The sequence below is a fragment of the Solanum tuberosum genome, unplaced genomic scaffold (genome assembly GCF_000226075.1).
Source record: "Solanum tuberosum cultivar DM 1-3 516 R44 unplaced genomic scaffold, SolTub_3.0 scf00413, whole genome shotgun sequence".
Taxonomy (NCBI): Eukaryota; Viridiplantae; Streptophyta; class Magnoliopsida; order Solanales; family Solanaceae; genus Solanum; species Solanum tuberosum.
This window is the reverse complement of record NW_006239345.1, coordinates 325119-338654: the sequence shown is the minus strand read 5'-3', so window position 1 is coordinate 338654 and position 13536 is coordinate 325119. Positions and strand designations below refer to the sequence as shown.

Sequence of the window (13536 nt, the reverse complement as noted above, 5' to 3'; positions counted from 1 at the left end):
AGTGTATTTTTAAATTTGCACAGCACAACTGGAAAATAATAATTTGCACATGCCTTCACCAAATTTTTGGTTCTGTCATTGCCCTCTCTCCTATACTTCGAACTAAGATTCTTCGTCAAACTTAGGTTGAGCAATTCAAGAAAATTAAATTGCCATATTTATAATAATTTTAACATATATATGAACAAAAGGAAAAATGTTATGAAGGTAGCTTTGTTGTCTATACCTCCGATCAGATGAATGGAAGACCAATCGTCCCCAATTTTTACTAGCATAGACAAGTTCTAGATGACGTGTAGAACGCTAGCACATCCCCAAGGGTGATATACAATATAGTCTATAGTCTATAACTAACATTAAATACGAGCTAAGTAACATAAGTGAACTTAAGATTTTAAGTTAATGAATTTAGAATATATATATAAATAAATGATCAACACACCAATTATTAGTTTTTTTTTGTTTCAAGTGTTGCATATAACAACATATAAAATATAAAAAATTTAAAATATGTATTTCAATCCATTGCTATATAACATCAATAAACAGTTGCATAAACGGTTTTTCTATCTTATTGCACGCAATAGTTTTTGAATCGGTGACATAAGTCTATTTTCTATTAGTCCGATATAAAAGTTTGGCATACTGATGAGTTTACATATGATATACATACATGTACACACCATATACATATCATATACAACTTAGTGTATATGTAGTGTATACTTTGATCATCTTTGATAAACTAGATGGTTGAATGGTACATATTTGATTACTATCCCTTCACATATGATATACATACATGTACACACATATACATATCATATACAACCGAGTATATATGTAGTGTATACTTCGACCATTTTTCATAAACTAGATGGTCGAATGGTACATATTGATAACTATCCCTTCACATATGATATACATACATGTAAAACCGACTGTATATGTAGTGTATACTTGGACCATTTTTGATAAGCTAGATGGTCGAATGATACATATTGGTAACTAATCTTTATGATAAACATTAATTGATAACTTAAACTTGAACAACAAAAAATAACTTGTCCATATTTAAACAAAGTGCATCTCAACAATTAGCAACATCAGAAAGGAAAGGATCCATTAGCAAGTCAGCAGCAGATGGTCTTGCTCTTGGTTGTCCAATGCATTTTTCAATGAAATCCTTCAACTCTTTATCACTCACTTTATTGAAAGCTTGAGGCTTTACTCCTGATGTAACCTTCCTGTATAATTTGGCTAGGCTTTCACATTCACTATATGGTATTTCCATAGTGGCCATTTCTAGCAAACACATTCCAAATGAGTAAATATCTACTAACTCTGTGTAGTCCTCTTCATATAGTTCTGGTGCCATATACCCTGGTGTCCCTAGCATTGAATGTGCTGCATGACTCTTCCCTACTATTGTAGCCAACCCAAGATCACCTATTTTTACCTGTATAAACATAACAACTATGATAATTAGCGCGTTGCTATGTTACTAGTAGAGGCGGATTCAGGATTTTAAGGTTCTTAGTAGTAAATGCAATTGTATATTGGGATTTGAGTTGACAATTTAGTGGTTTTGAGGTCCATGAGTACGGGTCAAAGAGAAGGACTAATAGGCATCTAGACTGACAAGCTTCTGAAGAAGGGGTGCATGTGATATCTTAAGCGAATCTTACATCAAAATGAGAGAGGAAAGTGAAGAGCTTTATAAAGCATATCACAAGTTCACAGGATATGCACGTTTTTGGGCTCAATGATGGCATAGCTCTAGGGACAAATCTGTGAGGTTTGTTGAGTAAAAACAATGCATGTCTAGGGCTTGAGTTGTGACAAAAATATTGGGTTTGGGTCAACAAAGATGATTCCTATAATACATTACACCAGTAGAGTCCAATGGAATTTCAAAATGAAGATATCTCTGTTTTGTTCCAAACGTGTTGCAGAACGATCTAGAAAGTAGTAATACTGATGAAATACCTAGCAACAAACTCGTATATTATCAGAACTCAGTATGGATCATCTATGAGTATGTCCTGTTTTTCAAATCTTTTAGGATTGGAACCTCAAATTCTCAATAACTTTAGATAAGAAAAACATTAAGCTAAATGCACATAAACTAAAAACAAATAGAATTTTCAAAATTCAATTACCTTTCCAACATTCCCATTGATAAATATGTTGCTGCAATTAAGATCTCTATGAATAACACAAGGATCATGAGTATGCATATAATCCAACCCCTGCAATATCTGTCTAGACCAATTCTTCAACGCCTTTATAGAAACGCGACGATGCTTCTTCCTATAATCCCTCAAATTCCCAGACACACATTCCTCAGTAATGAAATTGAGTATGTTATGTTCCTTATCTCTCCAGAAATGATACAACACAATGATATTATCATTCTTCAAGTTTTTCAACAACGTAATCTCAGAACGAATTTTACTTATAACATAAGGCATGTCAATAAATTTACTCAATTGAATTTGATTCCACGCTACATCTCTTCCTTCTTGTATATCAAATGCTCTGTATACTTTCTTCACAGCACCATGGCCTAGTAACTCCGCGTATCGCCCAAATCTCCCTGATGGATCTACTTCAGCAAATAATTCCTTTTCTTCTTCCATTGAATCAGCACTTGCAGATGGCATTTTTAGCTCTACTGAAACAATTTTAAAAAAAAAACACTAAGAACTCGATTCTTCTGTTATTCAATATTCACAATATCATCGTCTTTTTATAGACTAGTCTTGATTTCCATGTCCCAAAAGGACTACGATGTAATTTATTCCTTATCCTAATAGGATTAAATTATTACAATTACATAACTTACCATAAATATAATTTTAGGTTCCACTATAAAAAAAATAAAATTAAAGCATGTATTCCTATCGATGATTTTTCATAGAACTATTATTATCGAGATTCTTCAGACCATATATATGGAAAGTGAAGAAACTACTTACCTTTAGCAAGATGAAAAATAGAGAGGGAGTAAATAAATTGGAGGATGAAGGTATTAAGGCAATTGATAAATTAAATGCAAAAGCCTTATGTTATATTTATATAATTTATAGAGAAGTCTAATTCAAGTAAAATAAGGATTGGATTATACGTAGGCATGCAAATATTAATTTCTACGTAGTTTCAAAAGTTATCAACTATATTGTCAGCTCATCAATGTCACGTGTGTGTTGCCATTATAATTGGTAAATAATTTATATTTATACTTAGGTTTTTTAATTTTATTTTATTTAAAATTTTAGTTAAAGAAGAAAATACTAATGTTTTCGAACAATATCAATAACAATTATGCTTCAATCTCAAACCAACTAAGATTGGATCATTCCAAAAAAATTAGTTCTATTTTTAGGTGGTTTTTAATTTTTCTCCTTAAATTTTATGGTCTTTAATATTTTCCTTTTTAATACCTTAAATCATAAATATGCGGACAAAAATATCCCTATTTTTTATAAAATAAATCATAGTTAAGACTTAAGGATACTTTGGATAACAATTTTTTTTTAAAAAAATAAGTAATAAGGATAAAAATTAAAGGCCATCAATTTAAGGGACAAAAATTAAAAATTACGTCGAATAGGGGCAGTCCGTGCAAAAACTTAATTAAGATCAGCTGTATAATTAATTCTGATGATCATATTTCTCTCGTTATTTTGATTCAACGTGGATAATTAGGATTGAAGTTGCAGCTTAATGGTGCTGGAAAAATCTGAATTTTCCTCCCCTTTTCTCTTCTGCACGGGTAGTGGGCTAATGACATAGCCAGAAATTTTGTTAAAGTTATTAAAAATTTAATATATACGTATGAAAAACAAATTTTGACCTATATATTTCATACAATTTTCTATACGTATAGCATAATTCTTGGATAAAGGTGTCTGATTGACCGGACCTAACTTTTCCCAAAAAGGTGAAAGATGCAATATCAAGATTGATTAAATCTTGCTTTCTAGTTATTAGAATGGTGGATTTTTCTTTTAGAGTATTTTTTTGTTATAAGGTCTGTGAGTTGACTCTTAAATTATAAAAAGAGTCAAAAATATATTTAAATCATTTTAACTTTGTAAGTTTTTATCTGAATTATTTATTTTCTTCTATTTAAATTATTATCAATTATTTATTTAAACACATCTCAAGATTCAACTATTCATTATTCTCTTTTCCAAATAAAATCAGAGAGGCTTAGCATAATTGAAAGCCTAAAGCGAAACATAACATGTATTTATTTTAAGTTTATTTTTCTATTAACTTGATCTCTCTCTAAGTAACAAGTAAAATTAGTTGAATACATACTTACAAAAATAAAATAAATTCATGCATCACATTTCTTCAATTAACAATTTTATATTATATTCAATTTGCAAGTTGGAGATTTTTAAAAAATATTATTTGCAAGTTGGAGAAAAGCTAGGACAAGCATGTGAATATATTGAAAAAGTCAGAAAAGAATTTATGGCTGCTAAGTTAGACTCAAATATCTTTGAAGAAAAAAATATCGAGTTGTTCTAATATAAGATTGCATAACATATCCGTGGCATGAATATTGGTGTCACCATACAACAGAATACAGAGAGCAAAGTAATAATACACTAAAATAGTTTATGTCATGAGCCATCCGTGCCCAAAAACCACTCCACATCCACTGAATCTCCCAACACAAGCAATCAACAATTAATTGTGTTACAACCTACTACATGAGAGGGAACTTTGCGTAATTGGTAAAGTTATTGTGTGATCAAAAGGTTACGAATTTAAATTGTGAAGATAATCGATAAAGTTATTGTTGTGGGATCAGAAGGTCACGAATTTAAATTATGAAAATAATCTATTATAAAAAGACAGGGTAATGCGCTTAGTAGACCAGATTGTCCTTTTACAACCTACCTAGAATTTGGATTCTTTAAGTTCTTAATATTGATCAAATTGTATTTTAAAAACATAAAAGGATTAAAATTGCTCTTAAATTATGTGAAATTGAACAAAAATACCCTTAATTAGTAGTTTGGTCTAAAAATGTCCATGTTACTTAATGGTACAAAATCCCCCTTTTTCCTAATAAATATATTATTTCATTTCTTTTTAAACACTTCTAAAGAATCAGCAACATTGTTGGACCGAACTAATGACGACACGACAATTTAGACCAAACTATTAACTGATGACATTTTTGTTGAATTTCGCATAGTTCAAGGCATTTTTTTTAAATCCTTTTCCATTTTAAAAACAATAAGTTCACACCTACTATTTGTTGCAATTTTAATGAATTTTAAAATAAATTTATGTTCCACGTAAAAAATACTTAATCCAAATATACCTGGTGATTAAGCATTGCATCGGCCACGACATTAATATCATAACATAACCGGATCCAAGATTTTAAATTTATAATCATAGAGCTCAATACACCTTTGGATGTATCGAGTGTGTGTGAGAGAGATGTACGTTATATAGGACTCCATAATACTCGTCCAACATCAACTTATTATTTTTAGAGCTGTCAATATAGGCTAGCCCACCCCATTAGGGCCAATCCATACATGCTTTGAAATTTAACGGGTCAGGCCAGGCTAGCCCATTTTTTATGTGAGCCAGAAAATGGTTGGCCCAGCCAACAAGTACGTGGGCTACAGGCCAGCCCTTTTTTCTTAAAAGTATATTTTTATAATTTTTTAAATTAAATTATAATTTAAAAATATTATCAATATTACATCATGTTAGTGTTACTACTTGTTAATCAAATCCACAAATAAAATTATCTTTATAATAATTATTAAGTTTGATTTCAAGTAAAAACATAAATAGCTAAATAGAAATATTAACCTAATTGTTTTTCAATGATCATAATAAAACACAAAAATTATGACAATATTCCATAGGCTATGGCCGATGTAGTGATTCCTTAGAAATTTTAATTTTATGTAGTACATATTTTATAAACATCATTTGTATTTTAATTGTAATATTTTAAACTTTAAACAAATTATGAGTTTAGACTCTTGTTATTATTAAGAGCAACTTTCACATATAGCAAACACAAAATTCATATTTGTATGCTATAGCAAACTTTGCATAATTGCGCTCCATAGCAAACATATATATATATAAATAATTCGCTATACATATACAAAACAAACAGTTGTATAATCTGCTTTGGTATACATATACAAAAAGATCAATTGTATAAAGTGAGAGAGGCGAGTGAGCGAGCGAGATCTGGGAGAGGGGAGAGAGGGGAACGAAAATATATGTATATATACAATTTTCACGCATTTTATACATTTGCGTTTTTGTATATAAGAGAGGCTAGTGAGAGAGCGAGATTTGGGAAAGTGGCGAGCGAGATCTGGGAGAGGGGAGAGAGGGGAACGAAAATATATGTATATATACAATTTTCTCTCGCTTTATACAAACACAAACGCATTTTATACAATTTGCGTTTTTTGTATAAAGTGAGAGAGACGAGTGAGAGAGCGATATTTGGGAGAGTGGCGAGCGAAATCTAGGAGAGGGGAGAGAGGGGAACAAAAATATATGTATATATATAATTTGCTCTCGCGTTATACAAACGCAAACACACTTTATACACTTGCGTTTGTATAAAAAACGAGAGAGGCAAGGGAGAGAACGAGAGTGGCGAGCGAGATTCACTAGGAGAGAGGTGAAATAGCAACGGTTTGCTATGAGGTACAATTAAATCAAACTATATTTATAGCATTTAATTTGAATTAATAGTTTGCTATTATATACAATTTAACTTTCACATATAGCAAACACAAAATGCATATTTATATGTTATAGCAAAATTTGCATAATTGCGCTCCATAGCAAACATATATATGTATAATTCGCTATACATATACAAAAAAAAACAGTTGTATAATCTGTTTTGGTATACATATACAAAAAGATCAATTGTATAAAGTGAGAGAGGCGAGTGAGCGAGCGAGATCTGGGAGAGTGGCGAGCGAGATCTTGGAGAGGGGGAACGAAAATATATGTATATATACAATTTTCACGCATTTTATACATTTGCGTTTTTGTATAAAGTGAGAGAGGCGAGTGAGAGAGCGAGATCTGGGGAGAGGGGGAGAGGAGGGGGAACGAAAATGTAAATTCTCCTGGCGTAGATCTACTTGTTGTTAATAGATCGGTAAGGGTATTGTTCCGATCATTCAACTTTAGCTTCTGAAGGAGGAATCATGTCACTTGGAATTTAGGAAAGTGAATCCTCTCTTTCAGATCCTGGCCTTGGTAGAACTTGTCTTTGGAAAGGGAGGGAAGGCATCCGTGCAGGTAGAAAAGGGCGGAGGTCAAGCTATGGGCACAAGGAGGTAAGGTATAGTAAGTTACTTCTTCGTCTTTTGCTTGTCATTGGATTGGAAGCCGCAGGCCGTAGAAGGATCGAATTGTATCCGAAGAACAGGGGCTCGGCCTCCGAACCGTACGTGGGACGAGTTTTTGCCTCATACAGCTCGGTACCTCCCAGATAAAGGAAAGAAAGTCTCAGATCTATGTAGTTCTTGACCCCTTTTTTTTACACGGTTCCTGTACTCTTGTTGACTGAAGTAAAGTAATCCGGTGGACGGGACCCTTTTATTTTCCCACACTTCAGAATAGTAGAAAAGAGTGTAAGATTGGTATTGGATGTATCGTTAGGCTGTGCCGAGCTCCGTTTTTTTTAGTGCAGGATTATAGGGAGGTTCAAATCCTATTGGACGCAATTTATTTCCTTGTATATATACAATTTTCTCTCGCTTTATACAAACACAAATGCATTTTATACAATTTGCGTTCTTTGTATAAAGTAAGAGAGGATAGTGAGAGAGCGAGATCTGGGAGAGTGGCGAGCGAGATCTGGGAGAGGGGAACGAAAATATATGTATATATACAATTTTCTCTCACTTTATACAAACACAAACGCACTTTATACACTTGCGTTTGTATAAAAAATGAGAGAGACGAGGGAGAGAACGAGAGTGGCGAGCGAGATTCAGTAGGAGAGAGGTGAAATAGCAACAGTTAGCTATGAAGTACAATTAAATCAAACTATATTTATAGCATTTAATTTGAATTAATAGTTTGCTATTATATACAATGTTCTCTATTTTTAATTCTCTATTTTATTTGACCCACGGGCCGGCCCTATCCATATTTCATAAGCCCCAAAAATCGGCAGACTTATTCAGACCGAGCTAAAAAACCCTTTTCTTACATAGGTTCCAAAAATCATTGCCCAGTCCTATCAAATCACGGGTTAGGCCAGACCGGCCCAACGGGCCTAGTCCATATTGACGACTCTAATTATTTTCAAGTCTCAAATTAGTCATATTATCCTATGCATATAAAATCCAATCTACTTTTTTGAGCTGAAAATAAAGCATTAAACAAATGAAGAAATCTCAGGAAGGAAAAAAGTTCAAGTATATCAAAGAAATATCAGCAAGGATACCATATCTTTCCTTGTAAACAAAGCATATCTTATGAACACATCTGTAATCAAAATTAATTCAGGCACATGAGTTACAATCATAACAATAATGATGGCTTTCAGCAGACTTCAAAATAAAAAAATCACATGTCAACTAGCCAGCTCATTTAGTAGCTAAGTCATGTCAAATCTCATCTTTGCAAAAAATTACATGACTTAACAACAGCAGTAATGTTCTTTTTTACCAACGGTGGGAAAGATACAGGTACCGAGTAACTCTCTCCATCAAAACTTAAGCATATTAGAAAGACACTTCAACTGTTTTGGCAACATAAATGACCGCGAGTCTGTGACCAGTCTAATCACAGTAGAGGTTAGTTTGTTCAGTCTGTTGTATCTATATTGCAATTACAGTTGAGATAGCAGTGTGCTGATATTAGACAAATCATAGTGGTGTTGGTTACTCTGTTCTGCCTTCACTCTTTGAAAATGTACATACCATGTCTTGTTAGTTGTACTGTAGAATACCTTAAATTCAGTTCCAATTTTTCAGTTTAACATCCTTAACAAGGATAATCAAATCACAGTGCTCTATTGATGGTCACCAACAGTTCACTGCAAATGATTCCCCCCCCACCTGACCCAACTTCAACATAAAACAGACGAACTCCTCGGTTATAAGAGGCCAATAGGTACTAACAAGGAGGCTAGCTTAATTGAAGGCCCTAGTCCTCCACTTCTAACCTTAGAGGTTGGATGTTCGAGTCACTAATGGAGAAAATAAAAGAACTCCATCATTGACTCGCGGGCATGGGAGTATAGGTGGGGTGCTTTTTCTTAATTACAAGAAAGAGCATCCTAGGTACTAAACTGAACTTATGGGAAAACATATTAGCAAGCTACTCTCAATGGACATGCAACTTGCAAGAGCAATTCAACTTCAAGAAGTGAAGTGTAACCACAAGAGAACCATTCCTGAATGGTTCTCGTCAATCCTATGTAGTAGACTAGTCACTAGAGCTTCTTTAATAAATATATTGCTTCAACTGAAAAGCTTGTTGTAATAACTTACCTTTACACAACTTGCCCACCTTTCTCAACTCACATGCATTACCACTTCATCTCTTCCCTAAAAGTCCAGGGGATCGAGCAACTGAGTGGCCTAGAATGGAGTTTTGACTTCTCACCTTTATCTAACAGAAGCAGAATTAGTAGCAGGGTACCAAACCGAATATTCCCGTATCAAATTTGGTTTATTTTACATTGTTTTCATATCTGAATCTACTAGCTTCTTCATTATTTGTAACAGCTCTTACTTTGGTTATGCTCCTTTCTTAAAAAACTAAATACACTAAGGAAAGCGAGTAAAATTGCTCTGACAACGGATTTACTACTAATGTGTTAACAAGAGCTGACAACCAGTGAAATCCCAAAAACACAAGAGCAAGAGCAAATTCTCTATCACTGAAGGTTCCTAATTAATTTTTACCATCCAATTCAAAAGAGAACATAGATGGCCTTAAAAAAAGAACTTGGTGTTATGCACTGTTCCACTCTGGGTAGTTTTACTAGGCACGAGACTTTGGATAAGATCTCAGGGGATTAAAAATGTTAACCTGCAATAACGTAAAATTCTTCTGGAAAAATCAGCAGAAAAAATTGTATGATAGGGTCCTTTGTGCTCCACAAAAGGGAAAGAAGAGAGCTAAAACGTGGCAGAACAAAGGATTTCAGTCACTGTATCTCATCTGATAGAAGATAAAAATATAAAGAAATTCCACATCTGCCACAACACTACTTTTCCAATGGCACCATTTACAAACTACCATAACATACTGGAACTAGTGAAGGTATTGTATATTACATCAAGCGATGTCATCAAATATTAAGAAGCTGAAAACACACTAGCGCATATCTGGTTCTCTAATAGAAGACTTCAAAGAAGTCAGAACTACGTTCAACCTGACAAGATGTCACCTTGGCCTCACCCCTATCTACATGCCACAACAAAACCTGTATTAAACACACTAATACACGACCTTGACCTCAAAGATAAATATCCTCCACGAATCTATCAACTGACTTTCCCACACCCACTAATCTCCCCTTTATAAGTTGCAGACATTCGGTTAGACAACCGCTCAAGGTTGAAATGTGGATATCTACATGTTTTATAGCAAGTTCAAGTCGTCTGAAAACGGATCTTTAGTTTCTTCTCCCCCCCAAACCCCAATAGGTTACATAACTGGTGAGCAAATGAAATATAAACTTGCCAATTGGGTACACAGTGCTAATTGGTCTCCTTTACAACTAACAAAAACATGGAGAAACAGCAAAACAAGTTAAGCTACAAAAGAATCAAAACAACGAAAATTTAATATTTAACAAGAACACTCATCAGCTTGCTACACAGGAATTGTTCATTGCTTTCAAATGGTGTTCAAATGGATAAGCAGCTTTCCCACAAGGGAATAGCTCAGCTTACTTGAGAAACTAAAGCTCTATCAGTCCATAAAGTGATAAATAACAAGTTTGATAAGCAACACAAGAAAAAGGAATGAGACATAATCATAACTAGCAAATTCAAAATTTCCACATTTACAGACATCAATAGATGCAAAGACAACATTCAGTAAAGCTTAGGTAAAAGAGACAAAGATTGAGTACGGTTAACATGTTATTACCAATTTTTTTTTTTGATAAGGAACAGGTAATTACCAATACATTGCTATAAAACAATTACCAAGGAGGATTAGATCCTTCTCTTACAGATGGTGACCTGGAATCTAGACTACCTTCTCTTCCTAACCTTGACAAACTCCTGCCAGTTTTAGGAGTGCTCAGTCCAGGACTTGCACCACGGTAACTTGCTCGGAGAGATTCATCTAAAGAGTGAGATGACTTGGCAATTGCCTTTCGCATAAACTTCTGTGCAGCAGGTGAAAGAGTACGTGCAGCTGGACTAGCACTCCCTCCTCTAACTGGTGAAGGTAATGGTGGTTTCTGAAACATCTTTGACCTCTCCCTCAACTTACGAGCAGCTTCACGAGATAAAGAATGAGCCTTTGTATCTCTGGAGGGTGGCATTGGGATCTTATACTGAGGGCCTTCACCATTTCCACCAATATCAATGGGTGTGTCCTCCTGCTCCAGCCGCAAAGGTGTTCCTTCAATTTCTCCCCACGTTATAAACGGTGATCCATCCACACCAGGCACGGGTGAAGGAGTACTAACAAAACTATATCCATTCTCAGCCTTCTTTCCTGACTCAACAAAGAACTGATTCGGGGTCTTCCGCAGGTCATCCAAATCATACTTCTTTGTCTTATCACCTCTATCAAGAAAAGGAACCGGAGTTGCCCCAGGAACAGGTGTATAAAGCACAGCCACTGTTTCATCCTCTTTTGGCTGTGATTCCATCATCTTACCATGAAACCTTGTATTCACCTTACTAACTTCTTTCGTCAATCCCTTAAGCCTCTCAGCTCTTTCTTCTTCAGTCAAGGCTACTTCCCCATTATCCGCCGGATGATACATCAGCAAATTCTTAGCAGCATATTTCCACCCTTCCAATGTAGCCACAGGCTGATCGGATGTCCCATATCCATCAGTAACTACCTTCGCCCTCTTAGAATCCTCAATCAACTTCATCTCCTCCTCCTTTTCACCTTCCAACAAATACCCATATTTCTCCTTCCTTTTCCTGTTCACTTTCTCAATAAGCTTTGAAAAACTCTCATTATCCTCACTCGTATACCTCCTAAAAAACTCATCTAAACTCAAGGACCCATCCACCTCACCACCACCTCCCTCAGCATTATTCCCAACACTAGACCAATTATTACCATTAACTACACTAGGAGTGGGAGTTTTATAAGGATCATCAAACGGAGTAGTCGAATTTCGAAAGAAAGTCGAACCAGGGGTTCGTAATTTACCTTCAGTGCTCGATCCAACAGCTCTACCTCCCCTTCGTTCGATAATTTTCAACTGAGCATCACGAATTTGAACCGGATCGCCTGTGCGAATCGCTTCAAGCCAATCAAGACGATCGCGAAGCTTGGGGATATCTGGGAAGAAATCACGCTCGATTATTTTCTCTATAGCGGCCACATATGTATCCTCATCGAGTACTTTCGACCGGCGTTTATTGGTTGGTACTGTAGAAGAATTACTGTTGTGGAGGGTTGAATTAGGGTTTTGCTCGGCCAACGACGGCGAAGGAGACGGCGTTGATAGGTGGCGCGGGGAGTGTCCCGGCGATAACAACATGGTTGATGAAGAACGAAAATTTGTGTATAGAAAGTAGAATGAGAAGAAAGACGAAGAAGAATGTAATATATGTAGAGCGGCGGTGACCCAATTGCGAAGGGACAAGGAAAACCAGATTTGACCTCTAATTTGTTGAACGCGTTCTCTTTTTCCACTTTTGGGAATATTTTTCACAAAAAATAAATTATGCAGATTTCTAAATTACGAAATAAGTACCGTATTAATTTATACATAAGTCTTATTTGTTGCCAAATATGAATAAGAATTATGCAAGTATTAAAAATATAAGGATTAATTATGGGTAAATTTATATATTATTTTATAGAAATATAAGTTATACAAGGATTAGTTATTCATGTATTAGCTATGCAAGTTTCTAAATTGTTGTTATACTAATTTTATATATGAATAGCTTATTTTCTATTTACCTATCAAATGTCGTATAATTTATACGAAAATTAATGCATTGATAACTTGTTTCTTATCCAATTATCAAACATTCCCATGGTGTACTTTTGGGTCATGTGATAGATGATTAGAGTTATCTTCGTGATTTATACATGTATTAATTATGTTGATTTCTAAATTTTAAATCGGATACTATATTAATTTTATAAATGAATAATCTACCTCTTAATCAGCTATCAAACATAGTATTACTTATGCAAATTTTAATATAATTTTTTTTACACCAATCATAGTGTTAAGAGCTAATTACATCATATTACTATTCTTTTCCAAATTACAAAAATCCCTTAAATTTGGTGGAATTCGGATACATCTCAAAACGTCCCATCACG

At 34.4% G+C, this 13536-nt stretch overlaps 2 protein-coding genes across 3 annotated transcripts; both read right to left on the bottom strand.

Moving 5' to 3' along the window:
- Window positions 1-758: 758 nt before the first annotated feature.
- On the bottom strand, window positions 759-3048 carry LOC102597607 (probable serine/threonine-protein kinase WNK11). 2 transcript variants are annotated; one of them, XM_006362964.2, is made up of 3 exons: window positions 2982-3048; window positions 2163-2674; window positions 759-1459 (listed from the first exon to the last, which is right to left on the bottom strand). In XM_006362964.2, exons 2-3 carry the CDS (start codon window positions 2664-2666, stop codon window positions 1091-1093), a joined length of 873 nt encoding a protein of 290 aa, XP_006363026.1. In that variant the 5' UTR covers window positions 2667-2674; window positions 2982-3048; the 3' UTR covers window positions 759-1090. The 2 variants fall into 2 exon arrangements, with proteins under 2 accessions (XP_006363026.1, XP_015158746.1); XM_015303260.1 differs by having other exon boundaries at window positions 2163-2677; window positions 2982-3031.
- An 8049-nt stretch (window positions 3049-11097) lies between these two features.
- Window positions 11098-12892, bottom strand: LOC102597282 (protein DGCR14). Its single transcript, XM_006362963.2, has one exon. It carries the CDS (start codon window positions 12734-12736, stop codon window positions 11204-11206), a length of 1533 nt encoding a protein of 510 aa, XP_006363025.1. The 5' UTR covers window positions 12737-12892; the 3' UTR covers window positions 11098-11203.
- Window positions 12893-13536: the final 644 nt, after the last annotated feature.